General features: G+C 39.0%; 1 protein-coding gene and 1 long non-coding RNA gene across 3 annotated transcripts in view; one reads left to right on the top strand and one right to left on the bottom strand.

The window, feature by feature from the left end:
- Nucleotides 1-22,436, top strand: part of MRPS5 (mitochondrial ribosomal protein S5) — a 182,121-nt gene that overhangs the window by 138,265 nt on the left and 21,420 nt on the right. For both annotated transcript variants that reach the window (XM_075596375.1, XM_075596377.1), the window contains exon 6: nt 18,900-18,990. In XM_075596375.1, coding sequence (XP_075452490.1) covers nt 18,900-18,990 — 91 coding nt within the window. The remainder of the gene's footprint in view (nt 1-18,899; nt 18,991-22,436) is intronic.
- LOC142493011 (uncharacterized) overlaps nt 1-22,436 on the bottom strand; it is a 42,879-nt gene that overhangs the window by 11,710 nt on the left and 8,733 nt on the right. The gene's annotated exons all lie outside the window — the stretch shown is intronic.

Genomic DNA, 22,436 nt, shown 5'->3' with positions numbered 1-22,436 from the left:
ATCGAAAGAATTTGAATCCAAATGGATCAAACTATTAGATGAATGTTCCTTTAGATTGATCGATATAATAATAGAACATAAGATAGAAGAGAAAAAACTCACATCAAATACAGTGAAAGACCTACAATTGAATTTGAAAAACTTAATTGATATGGATGAATTTGATGACTGTGATGACAAACTAAGTAAACATATTAAAACTATGGAACAAGAACTTATGACACAGAAACAAAAGAAGTATGAGAGAGACAAGATGGATTATGTTTTTAATCAGGTGTATATGTGGCAAAAACCAATATCACATAGAAATGCTAATAAAAATAAGAATCAGAAGAGAAATCAACACAGAGAGAGAGAGAATCAAACAAAATCTACACCAAACAAATCCATTCTAAAGAATAGATCAGAACTTTCTAGTATATCAGACACATCAGACATTGAAACACGTACACCATCAGTCTCCTTTTCAAGAGGCCCAGACGCAGAGAGACACTCCCGTGACCAGGGGGAACAAGATAACAGAGCATCAACATCATACACACGGAGATATGAGTCTTCTTCATCATATGAATCCAAAGCCCCAAAAAACGGTTCAGAAAAACAAGGCGCTCGGCCAAAAGAAAAAAGAGACAAAAAGAGAAAGATGGACAATTAAATGTTGACAATAACAACGTCATTAATATTTCTGGTATACCTTTAAACAATGAAGAAATGCAATTACTTAACAAAGGCTTGAATTTTGCCCTAAATGACAACTTCGACCTTTTTTCCACGGTTATTGATGTGCAGAGATTTATTAGAAAATTGTCTTTAAAGAAATGGTTTAACAATAAAAATGCTAATCTTGACACCTTGTCTCCACCAGAGGCTCCAACATCCAATAGAGAGCCCCTGATGGACACAATGTTGCAAGATCAATTGTCTTTCAAAGAATACACCAGTATACAAGACCTAACAGATCTGCTTGCAGAACATGAGGAGGAACAAGAAGAAGACATTACCACATTCTTAACACATAGTAAACATTCAGGGTTAAGAAACAAATCACTTTTCTGCCCAACATATAACAAAGGACCATTTTTGGAAACTTTTCAAAAACTAGTAGAACGTGACTTACAAGTATTAGCTAAGGGATACACCTTCTCAAACATAAGACCTGACAACCTCACTAAAAATGAACGAAACACACTACAAAAACTAAAAACCAATAATGAGATTATTATAAAAAACGCCGATAAAGGCGGAGCTATTGTAGTGATGTCCAAAGACCAATACTTGAAAGAAGCCATGAGGCAACTCAATGATAGGGTCTGTTACCTTAAGTTGGAGAAGGATCCCACCACCATGTATCTATCTGAATTGAATACCCTTATTGATCTAGGCAAAGAATTGCGGGTATTAACGACTCAGGAATGTCAGTATTTGTGCAATCGCTCTCCAACCATACCGATATTTCACCATCTCCCAAAGATCCACAAATCTCTGGATAATCCACCAGGGAGACCAATTATCTCCAGCATTGGATCTTTGGGAGATGGTATATCGAGATATGTTGATGTTTTTTTACAACCTCTAGTGAGAGCACTCCCCTCCTATCTCAGAGATTCCACTCACCTGATCACAATGTTAAATGAAATCACGTGGTGTCACAATTATTTTTGGGTCACATTAGACGTGACATCTTTATACACAATTATTAGACACGAATTAGGTATCCAAGCAGTCACTCACTTTCTTAACACTTCCAATTTACACACGCCCCAAATCACATTTTTATTAGATTGTATTATCTTCCTTCTACAACACAATTATTTTTTGTTCAATCACCACTTTTTTCTTCAAAAACAAGGCACGGCTATGGGGACCTCCTTTGCACCTTCCTACGCGAACTTATACATGGGATATTGGGAAAACATTCACATTTTTGGTGTCACCAACCCGTTTCGTAACAATATTATTTTCTATCGTCGGTACATTGACGACCTTATTTTGATATGGAGGGGAGACTACTCTACACTACAGGAATTTATTCTTTATCTGAATAACAATACATATAATTTAAAATTTACATCATTAATTCACATCAATCATATCAATTATTTAGACATCAATTTATATGTTGATACTGATTGCACGGTACAGACAAACCTGTTTCGCAAAACCAATGCCCGCAATTCTCTCCTCAGGGCCAATAGCAGTCATCCGAAACCACTTTTACGCGGTATACCAATCGGACAATATCTCAGACTAAGAAGGATTTGCTCTACTGAGGAAACCTTCTTGGAAGAATCTGAGATATTGAGTGAGAGATTTAGAAACCGAGGCTACCCTGAGGAACATATTCAATCTGCGTTCAACAGAGCGCATAACACAGAGCGAGAACATCTACTAAAGAAATTTCCAGACAAACACAAACACAATAGACCACAGGAACGAGATTCAGGAACACCACTCTTTATCACAACATACAGTAATCAGGCAAAATGTATTAAGCAAATTGTAGACAAACATTGGAAGGTTCTACAATTAGACAAAGACCTTAATAAATATGTGTCTAGTACACCAAGATTTGTCTATAAAAAGGCGAAAACTATAGGTTATCACCTATCACCGAGTTTATTTGCCCTAGAATCCAGAGACACAAAATTACCCAAAGGTTTCCATAAATGTGGGAATTGTGTATACTGTAAGTATGTCACCCCTTTGTCAGAAATTACCAATAAACATACAGGACAGAAATATAAAATTAATCATTTCATGACATGTAATACAAATTATGTGGTGTATAAAATAAATTGTCAATGTGGTAAAGTGTACATCGGAAGGACAATTCGTCCGTTAAAGATTAGAATTTCTGAGCACATACGCTCTATTAAAAAGAATCATATAGAATTACCGGTAGCAAAACATTTTCATGAATGCCCACAAGGCTCGTTAGAAACCTTCACATTCCATGCATTGGAACATATCCCCAAACACATTAGGGGAGGCAATAGAGAATTGACTCTGAATCAGAGAGAAATGTTTTGGATTTATACCCTCGGGTCTCTTGCACCCGGGGGTATAAATACCGATTGGGAATTGAAACATTTTTTGCAATAAAATTATTGGTATTATTAATATCAGGTCATGTATATATTATATTATACATATTTTTATAATTCTGTGTATCACAAGTTATATGGTTATCTCTTTGTATCTCTCTGAACTTGACCAATAGAATGTACTATATATCGTTCCCTCTCTAATCTAGTTCTGTGTCATACCAAGTATCATAATTACTGCATTTTATTTTCATTAATATCTATTGATGTCCTCTGATAGGATTGTAAATGTTGACTATTGTTTTTAATATATCTTGCTTGAAATGAGTTATTAACTATTCAGCAAAGATATCTGTGCTGTGCTTTCCCTCATTTGCATAAAGTCTTCACCCCAGGGTTAATCCACGGGTTGCCATGACCACATATTTATTATGTAAACAAATCATTGTCATGGGCATCATAGCGATATGTCATTTCCGGTTTAAAAGTATGTGCCATAGCGACACGTCATTTCCGGTTTAGTATACACCTAAATACGGATAGATTTGGCTTTGCTTTACCTCCACACTCCCAGATAACCCCTCCCCATGAGGTTAGAAGACGCGCTATCTAATACCATACCCAGCCGGCAAATAACAGTGACTCGCATATCGCGATACGTCACTTCCGGTATACCAAGTGAGTCGCGTCACTTCCGGTTTACAAATTTTACACGGAGGTCTCAAATTATGATAATTGGGATCTCTATAAGAGGGCAACCACAGCACACCACACTGTACTCTCCGACGAAGCGCCAGCAAGGCGTGAAACGCGTTAGAGACAGAGGTTTTTTCCTGCACCCATACCTGTCTGCACCATGACTTCTCAATAAAGAACTTTTATTTTCATTATACTGCTGCTGTCCCGTGGATCCAGTTTATCGCTGTGCGCTGCACCTCTACATCTGTGGCTACCCGAATTACATCACATGAAACATCAAATATAGCTAGGCTGCTACAAGGGAATGACAATCTCACCTTAAAAGAACATTTTAATTTAAAACAGTATTTTTTTTTTAATGTATTTTTATTTTTAAACACGATTAACGCACTTCCAAATTTAGTAAAACGAATATAATTTTTAGATCTTTAAATGTGTGCATTTATGCACACACACACCCCTCTCCTTGGCCAACCAAATGTTAATTTTACTCGTCCACAATATTATGATACTTTTACATTACTAAGATATTAGTTTCGTTTTCCTTTGGCATAAAACGGACATTAGTTTTCACCAAATGAAAACTATTAGACGATGGTGTCAAGAAATGCTAGTTAATAAACGCACTTCAAATATACTAGGAAACAGATCAAGATTCTCTGCCTTAGGGATCTTACTATCTGAACAGCAGCATGTTCATTTGTCGGGCAGGGTAAATTATATAGTGCTGTATTTACGTAGCAGTGCAAAGCTTTTAGCCACCATTGTGTGTGATGTATAAGTGGTATTTGTACTGCAAATGTAAGAAAACTGTCCACCACGGCTACTTTTGTAGGATGAAACAATCTTACCATCAATGTTGTACTTGTCTACTTTACTGCAATGGTGATGATGATGATAATAATAATAATCATTTGTTCTCTGTTTTATTTGATGTCTGAGCACCAAAATGTGGTATAGTATTTTTCTGTCAGTCCTGCTGTTTATAGTCTTTTATTTCAAGCGTCCAAGAGAAGCCATCTGGAGGAAGCCGTATTCCTCTGGTTCGTTGGTTGTTGTTTTTTATACTTATACTTCACTAGTAGCTCGCCACATGCCAAGATTTTTGTAAGCTGTAGTAACTATCTTACTGAGAGAGGTTTCCATTACTCACATTTATAATATTTATTTGGTTTGTGCATTTAGCTAGCATACTTAAAAGATCTGCAGAGGAAACAATATATTTGAGAGGAATTCATGTGTGTAGCTTAAAGCAGCAGTCCAAGCTGCGTTGTTTTTTTTTTTAATATTTTATTCCCCCCCCCTTTTCATATGTGCATCAACACAATCCACACAATGATAAGTAATTAGCTAAGTTGCCGATCGATCTGTTCTCCTGTGATCGATCGGCGAAGAGTCGGATTGGGGGTTCACTAAATGGCTGTCGGTGCAGCAGTAGAGGACCAAAGATGCAAAGTTCTGTGGGGAAGATCATGTGACCAGACAGTCACTAAATACAATTGGTGCACTGCTAGAGAGAGGGCAGGGCTCCAAAAGGGGTGTGCCATAGCCTGTTTCAGAAGAGGAAGGGTATGTGACTTTGTAAATGGTGGCTATAGAAACAAAAAATGTAATTCAGAGTTGTTTTTTTTTTTTTAAAGTATTTTCTCATAGTACAGAACTGATTTTTTTTTTTTTTTAAACACATGTAGGATATTGCTTGGTCTGCAGCTTCAAGTGTAACATTCAATTTGCTGAGAGACCCCTGTAAAGAACTGCAGTGAACTTATTCCTATATGGATTTTTTTCCCTCACCTCTTTAAACCAGCAGTCTGACACAAGTTTTTTTTCTTCTCATTCATCTGCTCTAAAGAGATGTTCCCACAGATGAATAACTGTGACTTTTTATCCCGGGTACATCAGAGAATATATGGGGGGTGTGGGGGGGGGATTCATGGTCAAGAAATTTCATGGTGTATCTTCGGTAGCAAAATGTCTTTATCGTCCACTGACCTGCATTTAGATGTGGTAGGAAAATTATACTTTTTTAGCAAATTGTGAGGGAGTATTATTTGAAAATAGGGAGAATTGGCAAGTATTACATCAGGGGGCCTTCTGGTTTCTGAGCCATTTACGGAGGAAATTGTGGCCAGAATGGCAGCAGATCATTGGCTCCACTGCAATAAAGTGGACATTTTAATCCCCCTAATGACTAGAAATGGGCATATTTGCTGCCTAAATACAAATCCGCAGATTAGTCTAAAAAGGCAGATTCACTTTGTTCGTTCATTTTTTTTCTAATTACTGAAAATTTGCATGGTCAAATGGAATTATAATAGTGGGAGGAGTAATATAAAAATGGTGGTATATCCGAGAATTCAAGCCCCATGAACGGATTCTAAAGAATCCAAGCAGGCTAAAGTGGTTGAAATCAGACTTCGGATTTCAACGTGTGGTTTGGATTTGGCCTGAAAAGCAAAATCCGCAGATTGGATTCTGACAGATTTGCCCATTTCTACTAATGACCTGGAAATCAGCTACAAAATGAACCTCAAAGCCACAATCACCCCCAAAAATTATTTATTTTTAAACCTTGCCTGCCCCGGGGATACCCGGAAGCTCATATGTGGTTCTTTACCTCAAACATGGCCGCTGTGGTTTCCAATAGAAAGCCAAAACAACATATCCCAATTACATTGTAGCTTTCTACTGGTCGCCGAAGCAAGCCTTGACCCTGTGGCCTTTTTGCATCCAGTGGGCAAATATTTTTGCCCAAAGTCAGCAATGCAGGAAGTCTCCAGACTTGGGGGACCCCAAAGCCACTGACAGCCAAGTCTAATCCACCCCGACTTTTCCTGTCTTTGACTCTGTACTCAGACCACACTCAGCTGCCTCTTCTTCTTCTGCCATCTCACCTCAGGACTATTTTAAGGAAAAGCTGGAATCCATATGGCAGAACATCCCCTATGTTTTCTCCTCCCATCCTACACTGCTCCTAACTCTCCTCCTGCCTTCCTTTACTCTTTTTCCGCTGTCTCGGAGGAGGATGTGTCACTGCTGATCTCCTCTTCTCCCTCTATCACTTGCCCTCTTGACCCCATTCCCTCTGATTTCCTAAAACCTCTTGCTCCTACAGTACTATAATCCCTACGCTCACACACATTTTAACTCCACTCTCTACTCTGGTAACTTTCCCTCCTCCTTCAAACATGCAACAGTTATACCATTACTCAAAAACAGCAAGCTTGACCCTACCTGTCTTTCTAACTATCGACCTGTCTCCCTCCTGCCTTTTGCCTTTAATCTCCTTGAACGTTTTGTATTCTCTCGCTTGCTCAACTTTCTCAACACCTATTCTCTCTGCAGCCAAAGACAGAAGGTCATTACACTCTGCTCATATTACTCAACCTCTCTGCAGCATTTGACACTGTGGACCACCCTCTTCTCCTTCACATTCTCCATACTCTTGGTATTCTGAACAAAGCTCTATCCTGGATCTCCTCTTACCTCTCCATCGTACTTTCAGTGTCTCTTCTGCTAACACCTCCTCCTCTATCGATCTGTCTGTGGAGGTACCCCAGGGCTCTGTCCTCTGATGTCTTCTCTTGTCTCTGTACACACTTTCTCTAGGTGACCTAATCACATCTCTTGGGTTTAAATATCACCTCTATGCTGATGACACACATATTTAATTTTCAACCCCTGACCTTACACCTGCTGTACAGACCAAAGTTTCTGAATGTCTCTCTGCAATATCATCCTGGATGGCCCTCCACCGCCTTAAACTTAACATGGCAAAAACAGCTCCTCATACTTTCTCCCAAACCTTGCCCTACTACCTCTTTCCACATTACTGTTGGAAGTACCATCATTCACCCAGTAGCCCAAGCACGCTTCCTAGCAGTCACACTCGACTCCTCTCTTTCTTTCTAAAACCTGTTGCTTTTTCCTCCGCAATATTACAAAGATATGCCCTTTCCTCTGTTAATCAGCTGCTAAAACTCTGACTCGGGCCTTCATTCTCTCCCGTCTCGATTACTGTAACCTCCTGCTGTCCGGCTTTCCTGGCTCTCACCTGTCTCCCCTACAATCTATCCTAAATGCTGCTGCCAGAATCACTCTACTTTTTCCTAAATCTGTCTCGGCGTCTCATCAAATCACGCATTTCGCACTCAATTCGCCTCCTCACTTTTAAAGCTTTACACTCTTCTGCCCCTCGTTACATCTCAGCCCTAATTTCTCGCTATGTACCATCCCGACCCTTGCGTTCTGCTCAAGGAGGTCTTCTGTCTACCCCCTTTGTATCTAAATCCTTCTCCCGACTTAAACCTTTCTCACTGACTGCCCCACACCTCTGGAATTCCCTTCCCCTCAATACCAGACTAGCACCCTCTCTATCCACCTTTAAGACACACTTGCTTAAAGAAGCATATGAGTAGCACCGTGGCTAATACTATACACATGATACATTAAGCTTGGCCCCCTGCAGACGCACTTACCAGAATGCCCTCCTACTGTCTCTGTACGTTCTTCTACATTAATGGCCATTTATAAATAAAGACATACAGACATACATACATACATACATACAGACCCCCCAGTTAAAGTAAGATTTGAAAAATCTTAAAAAAAAAAAAAAAAATCATGAACAGTTAGTACTGCCTTGAATAGGGAACTGGTAATAATAAGTTTGTATAATGTTAAAAGAATTCACTGTGTAAAGGGGAATTGCTGCTTTTCGTGGAAAGCAGTGGGTCTCCAGAGCAGAACTGTGTTGATTTCAGCTCCGAGGACCTCATTCTCCCCAAGATACCTCCGTAAGCCGGTAGTAGCTCCTTAGGTACGGAGTCCGTGAGGCATGTTGTTACCTGCATGACAAAGGACATTTAAAGCTGCCATTTCGATAGCCCAACCAAGCCCAGCCAGGGGCTGCTACCGGCACCTCCTACAGAGGTAAGTATCTCAGGAAGCAGGGGATCCCCGGAGCTGAAATTAACATGGTTCAGCTCCATAGACCCCCTGCTTCAAAACTTAAAGCAGCACGCCTGATTTTTTTTTTTTTAAGACAAATGCCTAACATTAACGTCTCTGCTCTAGGATAGTGTTTTTCTACCAGGATTCCTAGGATCCCTAGGGTTCCCTGGGCATCCCTAAAAGGTTCCCTGCAATTATCTGTAAATTTGGAAATGGTATCAAATACAGAATTTACAATGCATCTGATCTCAGATGTGCTGTTTGAGAGGGTTAGGGGTTCCTCAGAATTTCACTTGGGGTTCCTTAACCAAAAGGTTGAAAACCACAGCTCTAGGGCTACATATCTACATATTTTAGTTGGATTCTCAACTTTTTGCACACCTTGACTGCATTCCATGTTCTAATTCTAGCTGCATATGTGTGCTTTTATATACAAGAGACAGGAGGATAACAATACAGTAGTTCATTAACTACAAAACATTGCTTTGACTAAATTGTTGCTAAGCTTCTTATGCTATAAATTGATTCCACAAAGGTTTTGTAAAGCCATGCATTTCAGAGAGGACATGATAAAGAAATGTAAACTAATATAAATGCTGTGCAGTGTTACGTAGGAGTCTGAGTGTTCAGTACTATATGAGCATCACAACAGAGAGGAACAAGTAAATAGAGAAGACAATGAGTTTTAATTGTATCACTATCACAGTTTGGCAAAACATATCCAACATTTTCCATATAACTCATTGATAATGCATTGTACTGTGTATCACATAATAGTGCAAATATACAATAGAAGGGCCATTGATGTGTGTACTGTATACTGTATGTATTAAGAAAACTCTCTAAGCCAATAAGATTCTGTGTTACTGTATGTTGCACTGTGCATCAGAGGTAGCTTCAATAGCTTAATCCCTTTTTATTTTTAAGGTTTAGAAGTCAAAACAAAATCTGTCATCTTTAATCTCTCTCATCTTGTTGATTTCCACACCGTGATTAACTTGTGCGTTCAGCTCTTCCAGTCGGTATTTTTGCAACCCTAGTCTTTAAATATAGCAACTGTGGTGCATGGCTAGAAACCCTTAAGGTGTGCCATGGTCAAAGGTCATAGAAAAGTCAACTGGGGTTGGAGTTAATTTTCATTGTCCTTTTTACCTTAAACACATAAAGTGATATGTCTACTTCAGTTACACGTTACTGCCAAGAGGGTAGTTTTCGAAAAAGAAAAAGGTTTATTCATGGCACCTCTGCTATACCATACAGTGGATAATGAGAAGCAGCACAGTATTTGAAGAAATGCATTTCATGTACAGCAATAAGAACAATGGCAAAGAGTGCAAAGAGGCAAGCATTAAAAGCTTTTATGGAACTGAAGAGACCTGCTGTTGCTTGATGGAGGATATTTCTACAAGAGACATTTAAAAACTATTGTTTTGGTCGTGTTTTCTTGAGAACACATTTCTGTGTATTGTTGTTGCCACCTGCTGGATAAAAGCATTTTTTTCCGTCTTCTGTACAGTGAATTTTAGTTCAGAATGGAGAAAAAGACCAAAAAGACCTAGTCGTTTCTGCACCAAAAGCAGATAGAAAATGTAGGCTCGAAAGATGTGGGTCCAACTTACTGTACCATGTACTCATCTTGCTGAAATTTGGGGTCGTGCAATTAAGCTTTACCTACAGTATGTAGCTTATAAAGTGGAAAACTTCAGCCACTTGCTTGCATGTTCCCTGTATACACTATTTAATAGTCGAAAATTGAAGGAGGCACACAGGAAAGAGAATATACTGCAGTAGAATCGACGTACTCTGTGTTTATTTAACATTCCTAGAACAGGTACATCCAAATAGTAAAGTTTCGGGGCACTGAGCCCCATCATCAGACCTACAGTATGCACACATTACCATTACCTGCTAGGTAATGGATGCGTACATCTGATCAAAGGGCTCTGTTAAACGTTAATATTTTCATGTATAGTACCTGCTCTGAGAATGTTTTTAATAAACACAGAGTAAGATGATTTTATTATATTTTGTTTCCTGCGTGCCTCCTCCTGTTTTTGTCTTTGCACACCTAGAGGGGACCCAGCCTTGGGACGCTAGGATCATTGAAAGTTGAGCACCCGGAGTATGCTGTGTTTGTATGTGTACAGTGTGTATGTATATGTGTATATATATATATATACATACATACACACACACACACACACACACACACATTCAGAAACATTGTGGAACCAATAGGAAAGGGGGCACAATAGTGGTGTGTTCTGGTCAGTAAGACCTACACTAAACATAAGGTTGCACTGGTTACAATTTCCAGAATAAACTTTCAAAAAGTGTTAGAAAACACCTTTTTCTCAAAACTTATCTTAGTAGTTACTTAACACCGAGGGCCATATTTAGTAAGCAGTTCTTTGCCTTGAGGCACCTTCTAGCACCAGAAACCCCCTTATTGACTATTTTAAATTACATACATGTTCTTTGTTTTGGATTTCTTATTTTAACATGTCCGTTGTCTTTACTAGATTGACACTTGATAAATAATTAGAAGACAAATGTTCGGCATAAGAGAACTGTGTTTTATAGAGGGTGCTAGGTCTTAGTATTTATTAGGTAAACTGCTACAGAGTAATATAATTATTTCTTCACTTTGCTTACAAAGTTGCTACTTAAACATCTTTACATGCTGCTTGAAGTACAGGAACATCCCAGAACAATGCCATAGTTATTCTCATCCACAAGAAAGGAGACCCCAAGAACTACAGACCAATCTGTTTACTTCCAATCATTTACAAGATTTTTACAGATACTGACTAATTGACTGCAGCAGATTGTGGACCCCGACCAGCCTAGAGAATAAGCGGGATTTCGGACTGGATTCACCACAATGGACCACATCCAAGAAGGTATTTCCCAAATTAATGAATACCATCTACCAGTTAGGATTCGTACAGTACGAAAAAGCATTTGATTCCATCTACGCTCTGCTCTTTAAAATGCATTAAGAATTCAAAATGTTGAAGCGCACATCGATATTCTAAGGAACATTTACAATAATGCTACATCAACCATTAGAATACTTGAAGGTACAAGCAAGATAACGATCAGCGAGTACGACAGGGAGACACCATGTCCCCAAAGCTTTTCACAGCAACACTTGAAGAATTGTTCTAAACATTGAATTGGGAAGAAAAAGGGATCAAAATCAATGGTGAATACCACCTACGACTTGTATGTATTCTGGGTATTACGCAAAGAGACGAGAAAAAGAATGGGTTCGAAACCAAACAAGCAGTTGTGACCTCACAAGGGTGAGGAAATTAAAAAGTCAGTGGATCGGACCTATCGCAAGAAGAAAACCCCATAGTTAGTCAAAGATTGTACTCAACAACGTTCCAAGGGGAAATTAAAAGACCAAGACGATGACCAAAAAAAGTAAGATGGAGGATGAAATCAGAACACTTGTTGGAGCAACGTGGAGAAGAGAGGTTTCCAACTGCAGTACCTGTAAGAATATTGGGGTGGCCTTCATCCAGCAGTGACTCAACAAGAGCTGTAGATGATATACAGTATATTTATTTATTTATAGAGAGATACTGTAGTTGTATAGATATGAATTTAATATAGTTCTAACAAGCAGCCAGTTTTGCCAACATTTGCTGAATAAACCTGATGTTGTTGAAAAGATTCTCACTCGGCTGTTTGACATCAGAACCCTACTAAACTGTCTGAAACACAGTGACCTGTAAGTTCTTTCAGACTTGAGAACCTGCTGACTACTCTGTTTATATGTGATTTTTTTTTCCCATTGGACACTAGTAAATGGAAACTGATTTTTTTTTTTGTGAAACACTGGCCTGTATTTTTTTAGAATTCTAGGTTTTGAAATGCAAAGTATTGAGCGTTTATTTTTATTTCCCTTTCTTGCACACAGTGCTTTCCAACTGTACACAGTATTTATTGATTACTAACAGTATCAACATATTGGTTACTGGAGGGTGGCAATATATGTGCAATAGTTCGGCGGATATGCTCAATACTTTCCTTATTGTTTTTCCTGTCTCTCCAAACTTGTGAAAAAAAGAAAATAATTGCGCTGCTAATTGTTAATTGATAAATATATTTTTTCTTTTTTACTATCTCCAAACTTGTGTTTGTACTTCTGTAACCATGGCAGGGGAAGACGCTTCCAGAAAATAATAAATATCTGTACTCTGACTTTAATGGCAGGAAACAATAATACTTTTTATTGCTGGTAAAATGCACATAACAAACACAACAGAATACAAATCATTGCTAAAAGGATACATTGACAAAATGAATGTTGTAAAATCCAGTAGAAACTGGTGCTTTTAAACAATATATGTTGTACCACAAATAATGGAGGGAATTAAAGATTGTGAAGAGAACAATAATATTTATGTTGAAAATGCTGAACATCATGGGAAATAAATCAAAACGGCGGCTGGTTTTGCCTTCCTGCACTATGGAACGTACCCAAATAAGAGTTATATGCGCCATAAAATGCAATAGGTTTTCAGCATTTGACTGTTGAGTTTGACATATGTTGGTTTCTCTGGCAGGATTACTAAGAAGACATTGATTTCCAGAATCTGAATAGAAACAGCTATATTGTTTAAATTCAGACTATACTGCAACCTTTTTAGCTGTATCCAGTGTGAGCCACTAAATCTATTCTGGATCAAAATGTCAAATGTACAATAGGTTTTGCAAATACTAAATTATATATATATATATATATATATATATATATATATATATATATATATATATATATATATATATATATATATATATATATATATATATATATATATATATATATATATGAGATTACATTTTAAAAAATGCATTGCAAGAAGTTCTTGTTTAGTGAAAGAATACTGGATCCAGTCAACTTATATTGTTGTCAAACATGTATTTATTTATTTTTTTCTTCCCGTTCTTATAACTCATGATTTATTAAGCGATAGAGACCCCTTAAAGTGTTCTGGTATGACCTACGTATATAAACCATACCGGCAGGGTATATTGTATGTTGTTGCATTTTTTTTTATCCATGTTTCATATTGCATTTTTTATATTATATTGAAAATCTTTCATAATCTAGCTTTCTACTCGGATGAATCCTGATCACATGGGATTCACCATTAACTGTAGTTATTTACACAGTTTACAGCAATATAATCAATATGTCATCTCTGTCATGGGACTACTAGCTTTCCTGTGTTATTTCTGCAATTTTAACTGCTGGATGCTTTGTTTCATAATCGGAAACACATTCCCCTTATGAGGGAATAATTCAATGCAGCACAGTGTTTCATTTGGTCTTAAATGTTTCGTCAATGTAATGCAGTATCTCACTTGCTATAAAGGTCAAATTCAAGGCACTGAATTATCTCTAAAACGTTATTAATAAAAAGGCAGGTCATGTATTTGCTATTAACCCATTTGTTATTGAGCTTTTTTATTTATTATATTTCTTTTACTGCCTGTTCTATTGAGAATTCGGTTTTGATTGTGGCCATGTAAAGCTATTATGAAGCGATGCTCAAACTTAATATGTTTCTTTTTTTTTTCAGCTACAGTGTAACTAGTATTGTATAAGCATTTCTTCAAACTATTTATATTATGTCCTCTGTGATTTTGTACGTTTTTCTGCTGTAGTACAGGCATAGTCCAATGCAAAGTTTTGTTCGTGCAGCGCACAGCCAAAAAGGGTGAGAGCAGGTCTGGCAAAAAAATCTTTATTAAAGGGTCATAAAAACGGAAGGCTGCAACCTTCTATGCGTTTCGTGCAATCAGATGCACTTTATCAAGAAGTGACTTTAACATGGTACATAAAACATTTATATAGCGACTGCCTGCCGATTTGGCGCCAAAAAATTCAATCAGTGACCTCATAATTAATCACGAATTAACATCAGCCTCGCTGCGCAAGCGCTATGCGGATCAGCTACTTACTGAGTGATACTCCGAGACGCATGCCTAGCAACACCCACAATCGGTGACACGCACCTAAAGGGAAATGAAAGGCAAACTCTCGCGAGATGCGGCTCAAGCAAGCCACGTCCGCTCGCGCATGCGCATATGCAATGCTTAAAAAATGACTTGTTGTTAAACATGGACTAAATCCCGCGAGATGCGGCCAAAAAGTCACGAATACTCGCGCATGCGCACATGTTGCGTTCCATCATACCTAATACCTATTGTATATTGAAAATAAATAAATAATAATAATTAAAATATGCCTCCAGCTACCCCTAGATGGTTAAATATGGGCTCTTCTCATGAGCAATACAGATAAGAACACCCATAGATATACCATACTGGAGGAGGGGAGGACATATAGAGTATTGTTAACATTTACAGTAAAAAAGCAAGGACCAGTCAATGTTGGTAAGCCCAATCAAACAGACAGCGCCATATACTAACAAAACATACAATAATTATACAATATAATTAATAAAGCAAAATAAGTTAAGAATCAAATAAGATATATTTATAATCTCACCTAATTGATTCTGGGGATGTATTGGTACAATTGGAAAGTATCTCATGGAAACCAGATTTTCTATGGGTAACCATGGATGTGGTCTCCCTATATTCAATTATAGAGCACGATCTGGGGTTGACGGCTGTTCGCCACTTCATCGAATGTCCAGGGAGCTCAATCTTAATGACTACGTTTATCACTGAATCTATTCTTTTCCTCCTCATGCACAATTATTTTCTTTTTGAGCACAAGTTTTACTTACAACAGCGGGGAACGGCAATGGGGACAAGTTTTGCCCCCTCCTATGTCAACCTTTTTATGGGGTGGTGGGAACATGTTTTCATCTATAATAGCACTAATAAATTTAGACACAATATTGTTTTTTATAAACGCTTTATTGATGATTTACTTATTATTTGGCACGGGAGCACAGACACTTTAAAATGATTTTTTGAATATGTTAATGATAATGATCTCAATATTAAATTCACTGCCAACTTTAATGCACATCACATTAGCTTCTTGGACATTCTATTATTTGTAGATATGAACCAACAGATACAAACAGACATCTTTAGAAAAAGTAATTCAAGGAATTCAATTCTTAGGGCGGACAGTTGCCACCCCAGATCAGTGATCACTGGCATTCCGAAGAGTCAGTACCTCAGACTGAGGAGGAACTGCTCCACTCTCAGCGGGTTCCTATCCCAGTCTGAGGCTCTTACCAATCGTTTTATTGAAAGGGGTTATGACAGGGAGACCCTCCAGTCCACAGTGGAAGAAATAACCAAAAGGGATAGGAAAACATTGCTTCCCATTAAAGGATCGAGGGTGAAGGATGGTGGCCATAAAAGAGATATGGAAAAGTTGGGAAATACGTCCCCCTTGTTTATTTCACAATTTAGCAAGGCCAGTGGCCAGGTGAATAAGATAATCAACAAACATTGGGGCCTATTACGCATGGACCCCATACTTGGTGAATACACTAAAAAGGGACCTAGGATCGTTTATAGAAAAGCGAAAACCATAGCCAACTATGTATCCCCAAGTGTAATTTCTGATCCAATCAGTAACTTAAACGCATTCTCCACTAAGGGATCGTTCAGATGCAATAATTGTAATATGTGCAACTACATGAAACCTTCCAGATGTGTCTTTTCTCACAGCCCCCAAAGACGGTTTAACATTAATAGTTTTATTGATTGCAATACGTCTTTTGTAGTCTATGTTATCAACTCTGGCTGTGGGAAAAGATACGTTGGAAGGACAACAAGGGCCCTTAAGACTAGAATGCAGGAGCATTGCAGACTTGTTAGGAAGGGAGACTTAATGCATCCTGTCTCCAAACATTTTTCTGAATGTGTGAAGGGGGGCATTAAGAATTTTTCTTTTATGGGCATTGAGAAAATCTTGCCAAAAATAAGGGGTGGAGACCAGGTTAAAAGGTTAGATTGTAGAGAATCATTCTGGATATTCATGCTTAAGACTCGATTTCCAGATGGAATGAATACTGAATGGAATATCAATCATTTTCTGACCTAATTATTCACTCAAACAGACTGATCCCTTATTTATGGCGTAGCTGTATAAATATACAAATTAATTCCTTATAACAATAGCAGCATTTTTATTTATGATATAGTTTAAACTTCATCCAAGCCTGAGTCATGTACATTTATGATTAACTTAAGTAGATTCATCTAGAAGATATGATGATGTTGTCCCTCCCTCTGACCATTAATAAACAATTTGTCCCATAATAACAATTCCAGACCTCAATTATGATCAGAATGAGTTATGAGAAAATATTAATTGAGTTAATAATGAAACTAAGCAAATAATTAAGTCATATCTACTGCACTCTGAAGAATTTTGTTCAAACATAATAAGTAATTTGGAAGTAATATTTTTTTGAGTTACAATAGATTTTTTTAGTTACATTATGTGTATCTTTTTCTAAGAATATTTATCTCTGTTTCATGATATTATGTCAAATTTAGCAATATCCTCTGCATCATTGGAGGGTTGTACATATATGTTTTTAATATAGGTATTAGGTGAGATTATAAATATATCTTATTTGATTCTTAACTTATTTTGCTTTATTAATTATATTGTATAAGTATTGTATGTTTTGTTAGTATATGGCACTGTCTGTTTGATTGGGCTTACCAACATTGACTGGTCCTTGCTTTTTTACTGTAAATGTTAACAATACTCTATATGTCCTCCCCTCCTCCAGTATGGTTTATCTATGGGTGTTCTTATCTGTATTGCTCATGAGAAGAGCCCATATTTAACCATCTAGGGGTAGCTGGAGGCATATTTTAATTATTATTATTTATTTATTTAGTTTCAATATACAATAGGTATTAGGTATGATGGAACGCAACATGTGCGCATGCGCGAGTATTCGTGACTCTTTTGGGCCGCATCTCGCGGGATTTAGTCCATGTTTAACAACAAGTCATTTTTTAAGCATTGCATATGCGCATGCGCGAGCGGACGTGGCTTGCTTGAGCCGCATCTCGCGAGAGTTTGCCTTTCATTTCCCTTTAGGTGCGTGTCACCGATTGTGGGTGTTGCTAGGCATGCGTCTCGGAGTATCACTCAGTAAGTAGCTGATCTGCATAGCGCTTGCGCAGCGAGGCTGATGTTAATTCGTGATTAATTATGAGGTCACTGATTGAATTTTTTGGCGCCAAATCGGCAGGCAGTCGCTATATAAATGTTTTATGTACCATGTTAAAGTCACTTCTTGATAAAGTGCATCTGATTGCACGAAACGCGTAGAAGGTTGCAGCCTTCCGTTTTTATGACCCTTTAATAAAGATTTTTTTGCCAGACCTGCTCTCACCCTTTTTGGCTGTGCGCTGCACCAACAAAACTTTGCATTGGACTCTTCCTGACTGGAACAGCAGCACGCCGATGGAGAGATAGACTGGTGACACAGAGTTGTGAGTACACTTACCTGGGGCCAGCCCAATGAGGTAAGGGGGGGTGTCTCCGTGCATTTACCCCTACCTTCAGGGTATCTGGAGCCCAATCTCAGGTTTAGTACATTTATGATTTCCCAGTACTTCCTCTCTCCCTTCATTACATGAATATAGGTCCCTGTGCTTGAGCACCATATATCTACTACTGTAGTACAGGCATACCCCAGTTTAAGGACACTCACTTTAAGTACACTCGCGAGAAAGGACACATCGTCCAATAGGCAAACAGCAGCTCACGCATGCGCCTGTCAGCATGTCCTGAGCAGCAATACCGGGCTCCATACCTGTACCGAAGCTGTGCGCAAGTGGGGAGATTATAGAGCCTGTTACAAATGCGTTATTTACATAAGTTATGCATGTATAGGACAATTGCCGTACAGTACATGCATCGATAAGTGGGGAAAAAGGTAGTGCTTCACTTTTAGTACATTTTCACTTTACATACATGCTCTGGACCCATTGCGTACGTTAATGAGGGGTGTGCCTGTATTCGATATTTATATACAGTATGTATTCATAATTGTTTTGGTCATTGTCTATCTATTTTTCTATTCTTATTCTTTTACCCTGGAAGATGTACAGCACGTTTCCATTTTCAGTAGTAAGATGAAGTACTTACGTTTTTAACCTTGTTTGTTTTTGTGATGTGTAAGTTTGTGCACTCAAACTGTTTTTTCCCCCCCATGGTTTCAGGTCAAAAATGTGTTTAACATGACAGCAAAGGAAGGAAGAAAGAAGTCTGTGAGCGCCTTGGTAGCTGTTGGGAATGGCAATGGTTTGGCAGGTTAGTGCGTGCTGATTATCTTCTGGCGTTGTGTGCTTAATTTGTGACATACAGTACCTTTCCAATTGTCCTATAAGTGTGTGTAAAGGATATGCCATAAATCCTCATACCTATGATTTTTACATTTGATTCTAAGGCTAAGTCCATAGTGATTTTAGCCGTGTGGAGACTCGCTGAGGGAATGCGGGTGCTTTCCCTGGCCTTAGACCGCGCACCGTCCGGGGGTGTGTCGGAGGGGGGCTGTGACCTCACGTAGCGCAGAAACGAAAAATTGTTTAAGACCTACGCTTCCGCACGCTTGCGGAAGCGTGCGCGAGCCCCTGCTAAAGCCGCTCTCATTGCGGCTGCAGGGGCTCACTGCCGAGCAGCAGCGCGCCTCAGCACGGGCTGACCATGCCTGAGGCCTAAGAATATAAAAGCAACATAAAAATACTTCTACTACTATTAATATTATCTTCTATAGATCGGATGATGTAAGCATCATTGTACAGTATTGCATGAAACATTGAGTGTTCCGGCCGACCAGACTTTTACCAGGGATCACAAACGCCAGACAACGAGTGTTAAATAACACAAATTTATTCTGTCCGAACCCAAAAGGGAGCAACACGGGGCACAAGCAAGGTCCCCAATGAAAAATAACAACAATGTATGCACGAAAACTTCACATTTGAATGCAGTAGAAAAATATCCAAAAGTAGATCTCACACAGAAATAGTGGCACAACAAGAGAAGTACTGTACAAGAAACTGTATGAGACAGGTAGCAAAGATAAGGAATGCTAATATACAAAATATCAGAGCTATTGGAAAAAGGCAAAAGCGCAGGATAATTAGAACATGGCAAGACCACACATGGGAAATGTAACATAAACGCAAAGGCTATATATTAACTGTAACTGAGGGGGGGAAATGGAGGATTATACAAAAAGAGTGCCTATCATTAAGATCTGTTGCTTGCCCAGCCACACAATGAGTCACAGACAAGTGCATTCACATATTAACAATACATAACGACATCACTTAACATGCTATGACCAAGGTGGAGGCCATTGTTGTCACTCTGAGATGGCTCGGTTTAACCCTTGCTTTCGATAGCCATCTTGACAGGCAAGGACAGCAATCACAATTGCGTTCTTACTCTGTGGAGTTTACAGTCTAATTTTGCTGCCAGAAAGAAAGTAACTTGCTTAAGGTCACAAGGAGAGCTGGCACAGGCATTCAAATCTGGTGCAACCACTGCAAAGTACTCCTTCAGGCCATTATGAAGTGTGATTCTGGAGGTCGTGTTCCTATGATGTATGTTAAAGACAGACTGTCTTCTTGTGATAGAGCAATGTTTTTTAGTAGTCAGTTTACTACTATTGACACTTTGTTACTGGAACCGTGTGTGTGTGTGCGTGTGTGTGTGCGTGTGTGCGTGTGCGTGTGTCCGTTGAAAATATTCCTTTCTGGAAGTACAATTTTAACACACGGGAACTCTTCCTAGAGTGAAGACTCTCCTGTTTATAATTTTTCCGTGATGCTGTTTCCAATACAGCTGGATGTAATTTAGGTTATCAGCAGCCTATTTCACACTTGATTGAATTCATGGGCATTTTACTAAAAATTCTGAGGGAAAAAAATGCACTTTACGCTTACGGCATTGTAACCACGTGAAGATTACAAATGTCTTTCCATCATTTTTACCTGGTTACACGGCTTAGATTCACTAAACTCTTGTTACAGTGGAGTTAACCTTTTGAGTGCCCTTACGGCGTATATGGTACAGTACACCAAGGGATATCTCCCTGCAGTGCGCTCTCACCAGCGTATGGTACCCCGCAGGATTTCTTTAAAATTAAAGCCAATGGTGTCACTGAATCACTGCTTATAGCAATCGCACCTTTTAGCAGTGATCGGATGGCTCAGGACAGTAAGACATTTTTTTTTTTTCTCCATGAGCACGATCCCGTGGCTATTTGGTACACTGGGGAAACTACTTTAAAATTATGGGGGGGAACAATGCTATGCTCACAATGAGTGGTCCCACGAGCCATCCAGACCCATCTGATTGCTGATATACCCTATAGCAGGGGTCTCCAAACTCAGTCCTCAAGAGCCGCCAACAGGGCTACTTTTATGGATAGCTCTGTTTCAGCACAGGTGGCTCAATCAGTGGCTCAATCAGTGGCTCAGTCTTTGACTGTCTTTGACTGAGCCACTGATTGAGTCACCTGTGTTGAAACAGGGATATCCATAAAAGCTGGCCTGTTGGCGGCTCTTGAGGGCTGAGTTTGCAGACCCGTGCCCTATAGCAGTGAGGCGATGACCTGGGACAGTAAAGGGCCACATGGTATGCAGAGGAAACACTAAAATGTATTAGTACACACCAAGAGAGGCTCAATGGGCTCCTGGGCCAATCAGATCGCTGCTCTCGCCAATTGCAGTTGTTAGATGGCACAGGTCCTTCCTTTTTTTGACCTTGATTTGTCATGTTACAGAATTGGAGAGACACGTGTCATCTGAACACTGTGATTGGTCACAGCAGCGATAACTCTACTATTAAAATAACCATTATTCATGGCTAGCTATTCAATTGTACAGAAGTGGAGGGGGGATCGGGGGAAGGAAGTGGTACCACATGGTTTTTAGCATAGTCATGTAATTGGATTTTTAACATTACCCTAAGCTATTTAACCTCTTTGATGCCTGCGGCTACCAATGCTACACTCTAACACTACCTAATTCCTCTTTCCTATCAAAGATGCTGCAAGACATTGCTTGCCTATGACCAGACCTACTACCCCCTCCCCCCCTTAGGGGTCTAGCCACTCTTCCTGGGGAACCCATAAAAATAAAAAAAAATAGACCACTGCAACACACCTAAGAACCCCTTTCCTATCTACAGAAATTACTTACAGTCCTATTAGCCAAAGTTAGCTAACAGAGCATTAGATCATGGTAGAAATAGAAATTAAATGCACAAATAAAAAATACACACAGCTGTTGCAATCTTTATTTTACCTATTGATAATGCAGAATATTGTGCTGTAATGCAGAATATCACAAAGTTTTCATAGGGTTCAATGGCAGTGATAATGAAGAATAGCCCACCTTAACGCCCCAGCGAAAGCAATGACCCTTCTTACATCTGTAGCATAACCAACATTACAGGCATACCCCGCATTAACGTACGCAATGGGACCGGAGCATGTATGTAAAGCGGAAATGTACTTAAAGTGAAGCACTCCCTTTTTCCCACTTATCGATGCATGTACTGTACTGCAATCGTCATATACATGCATAACTGATGTAAATAACGCATGTGTAACAGTCTCTATAGTCTCCCCGCTTGCGCACAGCTTCGGTACAGGTAGGGAGACATATTGCTGTTCAGGACGTGCAGACAGGCGCATGCGTGAGCTGCCGTTTGCCTATTGAGCTAGGTGTACTTACTCGCGAGTG

Source organism: Ascaphus truei, chromosome 4, assembly GCF_040206685.1.
Source record: "Ascaphus truei isolate aAscTru1 chromosome 4, aAscTru1.hap1, whole genome shotgun sequence".
Classification (NCBI taxonomy): Eukaryota; Metazoa; Chordata; class Amphibia; order Anura; family Ascaphidae; genus Ascaphus; species Ascaphus truei.
Note: the sequence above shows the minus strand (reverse complement) of the source record. Positions and strands in the feature narration are given on the sequence as shown.